Source organism: Pleurodeles waltl, chromosome 10 (assembly GCF_031143425.1).
Source record: "Pleurodeles waltl isolate 20211129_DDA chromosome 10, aPleWal1.hap1.20221129, whole genome shotgun sequence".
NCBI lineage: Eukaryota > Metazoa > Chordata > Amphibia > Caudata > Salamandridae > Pleurodeles > Pleurodeles waltl.
Window position 1 is genome coordinate 423104141 of NC_090449.1, and position 12404 is coordinate 423116544.

Below are 12404 nucleotides of genomic sequence, written 5' to 3' on the forward strand. Positions count from 1 at the left end.
GTGTGGTTGTGCCTTCTCCATAGCTTCGTGGAGGTCGACATCCCTTGAAAAGTAGACAGGTAGTGTTGCATTACTGTTGAGGTGAGCACCTTCAGTTACTGTTTATTTTGCATTTGCTGTGAAAGTATAGATCTCCACCAGCACTCCTCTATGTAAAGTAGGGTGAAGTGAGCCATTGCATCTATGACCAATGTAGCGGAAGAAGTAGCGCACAGAGAGGATCACCAGAAGAGGAAGGAAATGAATACTATACATTATAGTCCATGGGTGTAGGACTCTCAGAGACCATCAACAACTCAATTTAGCAGTACAGTGCAGGAACCAATGAGGCTTTAAAGCCTTTAGCAAAACAGCCGAAAAAGCTGGTTACCATGTGGCCTAAAACACCTGGCAGCCAGTAAGGAAGAAGAGAAATGAACACATAACAGCACCTTAGGGAACGGAAGGGTGGGAATGCACGCGAAGATGAAGCAGACGATAGAGAAAAGCTCACATTGGATGGTTTTGAGAAGATGGAGGGAGGTCCTTCTCACAACACAAAACTCATGGATCCAAATGAAGGTTTGATGAAAAGTTCTCATACTCCAAGGAGATAACATCAGCATAAGCAAGAGAGCCTCACTCATCTGACGGGGCACAGCTTTGAAATCTGCTTGACAGCTGTTAGGACTTGAATCTTTCCTGTATTGTACACAGATATGCACTCCTGCCCTGAGTGAGATGGTACCCTTACTTTTTACTGGTTGAGTTATAAACTAATCTAATCTATTTGCTGTCCATGGTAAAGTCAAGGTCCAGACCTGGTTCTGTGACCTGATGGGGTGCACCAAGGGCACCCTCTTTTGTTGTCCTGGAACTACTGTCCACGTCCAGGGTTTTTGACAAGTGGTGGCATTGCCTTCCATCTGCCTGTCGAGTACATGTGTACATTGTGTATGCGTGGCAAATATATCACAGTGAGCAGGTGCGGCTCGCAGGAGAGAAAAGGGGTGGGGCAGCGTGTGGCAGGGAGGGTGAGGGGGACCCCCAAACATAAATAAGTAAAAGTTACAATTTTTCCACGCCGCACCACTCCATCTGCCCTGCTCTTCTCAGTCATTGCAGGCACAGGCTCCCAGCCTGCCCTGCGGCCTTTGAGCAGTGTCAGGATTGGATGGGAGCGCCCAGCTGGGGTGCTCCCAGGCAGACTGGGAGCCTCTGCCTGAGAGACGCTACTGCGCTTCTATGTTTGGCCAGCCTGAGACGGCCAACCAAACATACATGTGCATTGAGGGGGTGTGCTGTGCACTCCCCTTCCCTCCCCATCACACCTGTGGCCTACTCACTTTTATAGTAAAAACATAATAAACAGAATTTATTATGTTTTTACTATAAATGTTTTGAGGCTCCTGCTGCTGGCGGGGGGCGATGCTCCACCGCCCTAGCAGAGGAGCCGCCCCTGACAGTGAGACTGTTGTATGTTTGCATGGATCACGTGTCCAATTTGGATTGCCCCTGCTTTAGCATGGCACAAGATGGCGAATGGATATAGTTTCTCTAGACACTGAAAATGAGGCACTTACATCCCTGTGGCTGGAGGGGTGTAACCCTAGACACTGATATGGAGAAGGATGGCAGAAAATAAGTTACTTACCTTTAACTGTAGATCTCCAGTATTGGTATCTGTCATAGATTCACATGCTTGAATCATTCACCGTCGTCGAAGTGGGAGTCCCACATTGCAATAGAAAGCGTTAGTGAAAAACCTACATAGAAAGAAGTCCGTGTTAAGACATTCACTTCAATAGCTTATTCACATAATTTTAAAAGTCCCAAAGTCCCGCCAATCAGACGGCAGCACCCTTTAGAAACCTCACCACAGAAGGTCCAGACCCTCAGATTTTCCAGCACAAGTGCCTCTATTGAGTGGAGGGTAGGTCACATGTAAATCTATGAAAGATACCAATGCTGTAGAACTACAGTTGCAGGTAAGTAAGAAAATTAGTTACTTACCTGTAACTGTGGTTCTCCAGTATTGGTATCTTTCATAGATTCACGTGCTTGAATAATCCCAGACGTCGTAGTGGGAGTCCAACGGTATCTTTAATAAAGCTACCATAAGCCCTAATGGCAATGAACAGTCACTGCCATAGCCTATCTATGTCATTTTCTTTAAAAAAAAAAAAAAACATAAAAACTTGAACTTTAACCAATCAGGCAACAGCACTTTCTAGAATACTCCCAGCAGTGGTTGAATCCTTCAGGTTTTCTAGTACGAGTGTGAAATAATTATTTGTATGCCTGAGGAACGCCTCTAAGGGGAGGAGAGTGGGACCCATGTTAATCTATGAAAGATGCCAATTCTGGAGAACCACAGTTATAGGTAAGTAACTCATTTTTTTCTCCAGTATTGGATCTTTCATAGATTCACATGCTTGAATCGGAATAACATGCAATACTCAAAATTATAATAATAATTATTATTATTGTTATGTCCTTGTAGCATACATTTAGCAGTGATCAATGGACTGTACAAAAATCCTATAACATTCAAATCTATGTTTTTGGGATCGAAAAATGATTGATTAAAATCATTTGAAGTGAGTAATTTAGCTTGATCGTCTCCTTCTGGAAGGACGTGCCGATAGTCAGAGGTGGTTGGGATCTCAGTTTAGGCACATCCATCCTATAACCCATCCGGTTTCTAGGCTTGCTTCAATAACTATTCATAAGCTTATCACTCTCTGCTGGATATTATCTAGTACTTGCAGTAAGCTGTACAGGACAGTTACAACATTAATAAATGTGTTTATATTTAAGAAATATGAGTTAGGTTGTAGAGATCAGAATGAGTGGAATATTTTCATTTACACCACTGCATAAAACTGTTTGCAGCAAAATTAGATTGCTGGGAAAACTAAATTAAATGCTATATTAATATATCACAGGGAACGTCACTTAAAACAGAACCAACTAATGGTAAATATATGCTTAAAGTCCATTATGGATGGGTGAGTAATAGCCAATGCCCACCATACATATGTAAAACTATTTTGTTGATCTCATTCTGAGGACTGCTTAGTTATTGTTTGATAACTCTGCCTTCAGGAGTTAACAGTACCACAGTTATCTGTAACTTCTGGGCAGAGTTACTGACTATTACATGTAGGACCATAATGGTCTCCTGAGAATTGACCAATTACTAGAGGAACCAGATCACCAATTGTGGTACTAATTCCCCTGGTTACTCATCATTTCTCCCCTTCCCCACACTAATATATTTCACCTAGAAACCAGAGTTACTTTTAGCAGGTAGTGTCCCTAGGTGAAAAGCACCAACCCATGAGGTTACCGGCCCAAACTGAATTAAGAGGGCACTCACAAGGCTCTGTATATATAATAGATGTAGATGGCCTCTAAACTGTGGTATAGCTTTATTCAGCCATGTATCCAGGTCACTGTCAGTTGACTAAAGAATGCAATGTCACCTGTCACTCCATTCATGTTTAAGTGACTAGTGATGTTAAATGCCCAGAATCTTAAATCAGATTACAAATTATATCCTGCTATGTTTTTTAGAGCACAAAGGCTTTCTATGTCAGCAGAATTAGGTTACAAATAATGTACATTTACATACAAACATAGAGATGGGCAACCTTGAATATTCACCAAAGTGTCAGGGGGTCAGTTATTGACTCTGAAGCCAAAGCACACACCATATTTGTGATATATATAGTTTAAATGTACAACAGCACCAGTCACAGTAACATGAGGGAAAGCTTCAGTGCCATGATCAAAGCTCTCACCGCCCCCCACACTCCACATATGTGTAATTTTACATAATAATAAAGTAATATGATTGGTTTGACTCTAAATCAGTCTGCTCATTCTTCATAAACACAGCCAAATATTTACTTCTAGCCAAACCAAGCTGTCATTGGCTCTCTGGATCAGTGAGTGCATTAATAATAGACATTTAAATAGATATGCTTTGTTACACTGCGTTTTGTTCATCAGGTAGTTTTTTGCATAGCATTAGAATTTTGTGGCCCAAAGAAACATTCAACATCAACTTGATGCTCTGTCCCACAGAATACCTTCTGATCAGCTTTGAGAAGTCTCTGTAGATGTCTCTCCTCTTTGCTAAATGTATCAATATATTGTTGCCAAAAGACTTGAATCCCAAATGACTCAAAAACATTTTTTTGCAGGTGAGAGCAATTTGAAGCTGATGGTGCCATTGCACGTCATTCCATCTTCTCCTCTGGACATTTCACGCCTCAATAAGGTGAATAAATAGCCTCAATGCAATGTGTCTAGTGGGAGGATTGTTTGGCTTGAGTGTCTGTCTGTTGTGAGGGAGTGGGATAATAATTATAAAGTAGGTGGACTCATCTCTATGGTGTAACAGAGTTACAGAGGTTCTTGAAGAGAAAATGATTTGATTAAGAAGGTATGGTTTGAACATGAATACATCCAGCTCTTGATATCTCTCTGACAGATCTCCTCATCCATTTGAGTTCCACCTGCGTTCTGTTCTGCTAAGAGTAGTTTAATTGGAAGACTATTAAACTGACTAGTAGATCCATTTCAGGCGTGTGACTTTAGGAGGTGTGAACGGTACACTGTTTATCAGCCAAGGTGTCTGGGTCCACAGCAGAAAAGAAAACCCCACAAATGTACTCAGGACTTCACCAAGATCAAACACAACTGCTGTAATGACAAAGGGAGGGCACCACAGGAGTAGCTTGTGGCACAGGTGCTAGGGTGAGTGATGTAAATTTAGTACCAACGAGAATGATGCAAATATTAACTGCAAATTACAGCCTCTCTGTACTTTTGGTAAAGCAGTTCTTATAAGGAAAATGTAAAACTCGTAGTTTCCACTGTACTGTAACAAATAACAAGCCACAGACAAGATTTACACTAGAGATGAGAGATACCACTTGTAATTCATACTGAGCAGTACAACAACCTCAGAGGCTGAATTTAAAAAAGACTAAATTAGAAAAGAGACAAGGTAGTGTGGATTAAGTAGGCCTTATTTGCAGTTAGATTTTAATTTAAAAAAATCTCAGCTTCTGGTGGAAGTGAAAAATTCGAAGCAGAATATTGTGGTCTAATTTCCCTCGCAGAGGGGGATAACAAAGTGCAGAAATATCCACAAGTGATTCTGTGGATGCACCCCTTCCTTCAGAAATCATAGCTGTCTCAGGAACTTCAGAATATCAGCCTGATAATATCTCTACAGTGCTTCCTGTGATTTATAAAGTATCACAGGGAGAACCCTAAAGGCAATCTAGCAAGTATTCTTATGAGACTTAAGGTTAGAGATACCTGGAGTCCTCAGGTTGCACAAGAAAAATGCTTCATGGTTAGAAACAGTGCAAAATGTGTCCCAGTGAATATTAACTTGCCTCCTCTTTAGTTTTAGGAAGGAGTTTGACTCTCAACACCATCCTCTGTGCATAGTAATAAACTAGAGCTAAGGCTGATCTATGCAGCACAGTTTAAAAAACATGCTTGAAAAATATACTTTCAGTCTCTAAATACCTGGCTGATCCCAGCATGTGCACCAGATGTCACCACAGCCATTCCTAATGCATATAGGATCGTCGGAGAAGACCACCAACTCAGGCCTGGCGAAGGAATCACTATCATCTTCAGGGACACCATCAGCACTGTATTGTCTCTGTAGGCACAACAACCACTACATGGAGCACCTCAACTTTAAGTTGCAATTTACTGCCAAATTCACCCTATGCAGCAACCTGGGCTACCCATCTCCAGGACCCTGCACTAGCTTCATAGCAAGATCACGCAATTCATTGCATTGTCATTGACTCCAGCACTTTCTTCCTCATAGGAGACCTAAAATTTAACTTGTAGGACTTCGCATATCCCAACTCAGTCACCCTCCTCGAAAGCCTTGGAAACTTCAAACTCATCCAGCATGTATCGAACCCCACCCATGCATCCTAGACCGAGTTATTACCTCATGCAGTGACATCACGACCAACAACCTTACACCTGTCGCTTGGACTGACCAAGCCCTCATCAGTTTCAAAATCAACATCCCACACCATAGTAGGAAAACCACTACAGACCCATTGTTATGTAAAGAATGTAGCAGAGAAGGATTGGGCTTCCAACTTTCTCCAAGAGCCACTCCAGGCATGCAGACAGCCTACCAGTAGACATCAAGAACTTTTATGACTGGATCCCTACCTACACAAACATTCTGGCCCCTTGCAAGCAAGGAAAAACAGCAAGAACACAAAGTCATGCCAGCTGATACATGGAAGAACTCAGGATGAGCAAACAGCACTGCAAGTGACTTGAACGCATTTGGAGATTGAGCCATAAAGGCCCAGATAGAGACACCTTCAAATCAGCCCTGAGACTCTACCACAAGCAAATCTGGTATACCAAGCAGAAGACCTTAGCAGACTGTATCGACCTGACCCCAACAACATTGCAGCCAGTCTGTCAATCTTGGCTGAAGAACACGTCATAACCACTTGGGACACCATCACTGCATATGAAACTGCAACAACGATGAGTCCAGTCACTCTGGGGGCCCAAGAGACACATGCTCCTACCAAGCCTTCAACAATCAACTCACACACATCAGCAAAGCCCTCACCCACATCCTCAACTCCTCCATCAATACATCCTCATTCCTAGTTGCCTGGAAGCGCACAACTGTCAATGCCATACAGGAGAAGCCATCCGTAGATCTGGGCAAGCTTGCTAACTACCGACCAATCTCCGGCCAACCCTACCCAGCAAAGGTGCTGCAAAAAACCACCAACAGACACCTCACTAAACACCTTGTCAACCACCAGCTCCTCAACCATATGCAATCAGGATTCAGACCAAACCACAGCGGAGAGACAGTTCTAATTGCAGCAGCAGACAGCATCCAGATTAACCTACACAGAGGAGAAACCATGGCTCTCATTCTGCTGGGTCTCTCAACTGTGCTTGACACGGTCTCCCACCTCATCCTGATGAGATGGCTGCATGGGGCTTGCATTCAGGGACCTACCTTCTAATGGACTTACTCATTCCTAACCAGAAGAACTCAAACAGTCACCTTCCACCTTACTCCTCTGAAGCATGGGAACTCATCTGTGGAGTACCTCAGGGCTCCTCCCTTAGCTCCACCCTCTTCAGCATCTACGTGTCATTTTTGGCCAACATAGTCTGCACCCACAACGCTGACATCCTTTCCTACACTGATATCACACACAATTTATACTGTCCCTTCTGGGCAAATTTCCCAACACAAGGAACAAATTTACTGCCTGCATCAAAGTGGACTCCTAGATAAAGCCGGTCTTAACTTGAACACCGATGACAGAAATTGTGATGTTCGTTAAGGGTGCCTCACTGTGGTACTACATTTAGAATAATTCCAGTAGTGTGTAGGGACCCCAGAACAATTCATATTAATATAAATGTCCATGTGTCATTGAAGAGGGTAAAGAGCCCAGATTCCCAGATGTTGTGGAGCAATCTCCAAAAGCCTATCAGAGGCAACATTTTCTGAATTTTAGACTGTCTCTTTCACCAAACTACCCCTTCTTAAAACCAAACCAAATTGGGTCCTCTGTTTCCACTGATATGGGGCCTACAATACCCCAGGCCTCCACAATAGGAAATCCAGAGCCAAACGTTCAGGAAGAGATGAGAAAATAACATAGTCATCACCATTCTCAGTGACAGTGTTCCGTTACTGTCAAACACCACATCATTGCCAGACATGCTCTGCATCATGAACCTGTGCAACACTAAAGCACCACCACACCACACCCGTAGCACACAGTAATGTCCCCCTTAGGGTCTAATTTGAAGCTTTCCAGATGCATGATGGCATCTTCTTCACTATTGATTGCAATGCATCCATTGGCCACAACATTCATCAACAGCGTTGTTGCCATCAAGCCATCTCTCAACATCGCCAAGAGTTTCTACATCTACCGTATCTTTAGAACTTCATGAAACCTATGAAAAGATTAAAGCTATCACCAAGTGCAGAGTGATCTCTAGCAACCTTTAGGAGTCTCCTTGTGTTGTGTTGTCATCCTTGCATAGGATTCTCTGCAGACGCCACTGCAGTTCTTAATCTCCCTCTGCTTCCAAAACTGGTTTAACGGCACACATGAAAAACTGACTCTTTTACCAAAAAAGCCTCCGGGTGAGCATGCTCTTCTTCAAATCCTTCAATTTCCTTTGACGGATTCAGGCCCTCCACACACACTTAGATGCAAGCAAAACAGACCTCCATCAGTGTCACCTCCTTTGTCACATTCAGATGAAGGGGATTCAAGGTTTTCATACTCAAACATACCTCCTGTAGTCTCACCATCAAGGATCTCTCTGCTGGTGATATAACCATTCTCCATGATCTCTTAGTGAAAGGAGCATCAAAATGAAGTATTTCCATGAAGGCACTTCAGACATTCGTGTCAACTGAATCCATGTCCAGGTCCCTTCATTCTCACAGTGCAGGCTTAATGGAATAAATTCCTCACATTTGCCGTTGTCAAAGCAGCAACTTTACATCCACTGAAGAAATAAGATCTGCACTTATTAAAGATGGATCTCAAGGCAGATTCTTAAATTTTGAAAAATGTTAGAAGATATGCTTCTGCTCCTGAAACATTTGCATCATCTGAGACAGAGCACATAAGAATAGAAACAGCTAGCAGGCAGAGGCGTGAAACAGTAGCTACAGCACTAAAGACAACCACTGCCACAGCACTCCTAGGATTTGCCGCCAAGACATTTGGGATGGTCTTAAGTCCTTTGCCCAAGATCTACAAAAACACTAGAAGCAGAACTTTCAAGAGATGGTATGCAAAGGATGTCCGGTGTCCAACCAGGTTATTCACGTGGATATAGGCTCAGTTGAGTTGGGAGTATCATGGTACTGCCATAGCACCACCCTACACCATTCATCATGACTATATCTCACTACCCTGAAACCTGATTCACAACTCAAGATTCTCAACCTTCTATTCTTAGAACCATCTTTGATCAATATACTGGAGAGGAATTGGTAAGGATAAAGAATTAGGTCTAGACTTTTAAGGCTGCGTGTCTTGAGGAGAAGAAAACTTCAAGCTTCCACACAGGCACAGAGAGTATAGTTATCACCCTGAAAGAGTTCAGTCCCCTCAATGGCCTTATGGGAAACCACATCAGCAGCAGGGCCAACAATATCCTTATCAATGAAGATGGTCAAAAACTAAATCACAACTTGCCAACACCTTGGGCATATGCCCCCGACTAGCCATTGATCACTCAGTACCCCACTCTCCATTTTCCCCTCCAGTGGAGGGAGTGATTTCTTTACATCTGGATTTCTTTACATCTTTCTGCACTTCTTGGCACTGCTGCTGCCTGTTCCACTAAAGCCATCTTCGAGAATTCAACTTTTCAGCCTGAGAAAAGGAACCTCAATATTGCTATGAGAACATGCAATCATACCACTTCTTGTCCTACACAGGGGGAGAGGGATTTACCCAAGAACTTTTCCAATTTAGAAAAAAAGACCCCAAAAAAGGAATTGAGACTAATATTGGATCTACACACGGCCTATAACTGGATCGAAAGGGAAACATTTTTCATGCTCGCCCTTCATCAAATTTTCCATTGCTTCAAGCAAGGGAATTGGATGTGCATTGTAGATCTCAAGCTACGTCCACATTATGATACTAAAGAAGCATAGAAAGCACCTGTGTTTTGTAATACAAACATCACACTACCAATATGCAGGGTTTCTGTTTGGTCTGAAATCCACCCCTTTAATTTTTCTGAAATGGAAGGCAGTAGTAGCAACTTTTCTTTGAAATCGAGGAATATTCATCTACCCTTACCTAGATGGTGACTGATAAAGGCTCTCACCTCCCAAAAAGTCTAGCAATACTTTCAAACAACAAAATCTCTATTACTCAGTCTAGGTGCACAGATAAACATCCAGAGGTCGGTAATCTAAGCTCTATTTTATCTGGGGACATCCCTAGACACAGTGCTAGTAAATCCATTGTCTTTGAAGGAGAGAATGTCGTCAAATTGGCAGAAATGTCAATGCTTCCTGAAGAATTACAATCCCTCAGCCCAACTTATCTCCTCCAGAGTCCATAAATTCCTCTATTTCTATTGTCCCAAATGAAAGACTGCTTAAGAGAGCTCTCCATTAGATCCTTGAAGATCAGCGGTCTCAAAACAAGACTAACTATGTATCCCAACAATAGCAAAGAAATCTCTTTTGCGGTAATACAAAATAAACAATCTGCTCCAAGGTGTCCTATTTCAGCAGGACCTCTAATGCAACGGATTGAAACTTATGCAGCTCTATCAGAATGGGAAGCTCATCGAGGAGCTCTCTCTGTGCAAGGTCATTGGTCAGACTAGAATTCCCACCATATTAATAGCCTGGAACTCTGATCAGTCCACCTGTTTCTCAGTGCGTTCATGCATTCTCTGATCACGAGCAAGATACATATTCAAGCTGACAACATAGCATCCATGCATTCCCTGAACTAACAATGGTGCACATTACAAGAACACCATCTCTCAAGCCACAGAATGTGTGACCAGGACCTGTCAATAAAGGCCATTCACCTGCCACGTTCCCTAAACTAACAGTCATATTTCCTGAGTCAATTTAACAAAGAGAGTCACAAATGGGTTCTGGATGATGGCATTCTTCATTGATTTTTTTCAGATTCGGCCTTTCCTACAATAGACCTTTATGCAGCATCTCAAAACCAAAATTGCTTAGTCTTTAGTTTAAACCAAGGCTATTAGAACAAGGTTCACTGGGCAATGCCCTTTACAGAAATCAACCAAGAACATTGCTGTTTGTGTTTTCTCTGATTGTTGATACTCACCGTCAAACTGAAATTCACAATTTCAAAGCTACAATGAGCCTCATTGTTCTAGACTGGCTAAGCCATTGGTAGTGCCCAGACCTGTTACAAATGTGAGTCACTAGAGATTGCCATGCCATCTTCTTGAATTTGCAACCAATGCGCCTAACATTAAATGTGCCCCAGTCATGCATGGACATTGTAAAGAATATTAAATGCCCTTCGACTAAGCCTTACTATTCATTAAAATGGGAGAGGTTTTGCTTATGGTGTCAGCAGAAAGAATATAAACCTATCACCTGCTAAGAAGTGATTCTGCCACACCTATTACATTTGAAATCACCTATCACCTGCTAAGAAGTGATTCTGCCACACCTATTACATTTGGCCTAATCAGAATTGCAGTTTTCTTGTATCAAAGTCCACCTTACTGCTATAACAACTTACAATGTCTGGTCAAAATCATTTTAGAAAATTCCTGTCATTAAACAGTTTTTAAAAGGCCTGAAGAAAGTCTTCTTTCTCCATAAGGACACACCTCCTGCTTTGGAGCTCAATTTGGTTTAGTCACAATTTATGGGTCCACCCTTTAAGCCTTTTCTCTATTCAGACCATTACTCTCTCCATTTTCTATAGCAATACATCTGCTCCATGAGAGTGTTCATTACACTGTCTGGGTGCCGGGAGAGCTCTTCATTTCTATCTAGATAACACAAATGCCTTAGGCAAATGTAGCCAGCCTCACCGGGCTTTGGCGTCTTCAAAACAATTAATCTCTCCTCAGATTATAGGCTGCATATTTCTATGCTAAAAATTGGCTAAAGTCTTGCCAGGACAGCCTACAAGCAATTCCACTAGAGAGAAGGCAGCCACCCCAGCCTTGCTGAGAAACAACCCTTATTCAGACATTTGGAAGGAACCCACTTGGGATTCAGTGAACACTTTTACAAGACACTATTGTGTTGATTCCAGTACAGAAGCTGACTCTAGTGTTGGTTAAGCTTCACTGAGGAAACTTTTTGGCTAATCTTATATTCAAAGTTTCCTCAATTCCTCATATTAACCTCTCTGTTGAGAAGCTAGTATACAGAAATATAATCCTAATCTCCACAATTTTGTTTGAAAAAGAACTGGCTACCTGAGGCAACTTCGAATACAAGGTGCCATGGGTAGTGGAAGCCCTAGGACTTTATATTAATAGAGTGGAGGCGAGGGCACAGCCAGCAAGCCAGTGGAGTAGACATAGGGTCTTGCAGCTCTGTTGCAGGCGCCATACAAGCATACCTAAAACAACCCCAAGGCCTGCATTAGTGGTGAAAACTCTAGGGGACATATCAAAGATATTGGTGGTGGTCTTGGACTATGCCATGGAAGCCAGAGGAGTGGGACGGTGTCCGATTGCAGCACTTAACAGTTGCTCTTCTCCAAGGATGGAGACCGACTCAATGTCTTCAGAGGAGGGCCTGGGTGTTGTGGTCGGGGTATGGCCTTGGGTCCCGTGTGATCCAGGACTGTGACTCTGAGAGAGGCCGAGCTTCGAGT

At 42.6% G+C, this 12404-nt stretch overlaps 1 protein-coding gene across 3 annotated transcripts in view; it reads left to right on the plus strand.

The window, feature by feature from the left end:
* Positions 1–12404, plus strand: part of CFAP70 (cilia and flagella associated protein 70) — a 947035-nt gene that overhangs the window by 173543 nt on the left and 761088 nt on the right. For all 3 annotated transcript variants that reach the window (XM_069210675.1, XM_069210677.1, XM_069210678.1), the window contains one exon: positions 4191–4267. In XM_069210675.1, the coding sequence (XP_069066776.1) occupies positions 4191–4267 (77 nt within the window). The remainder of the gene's footprint in view (positions 1–4190; positions 4268–12404) is intronic.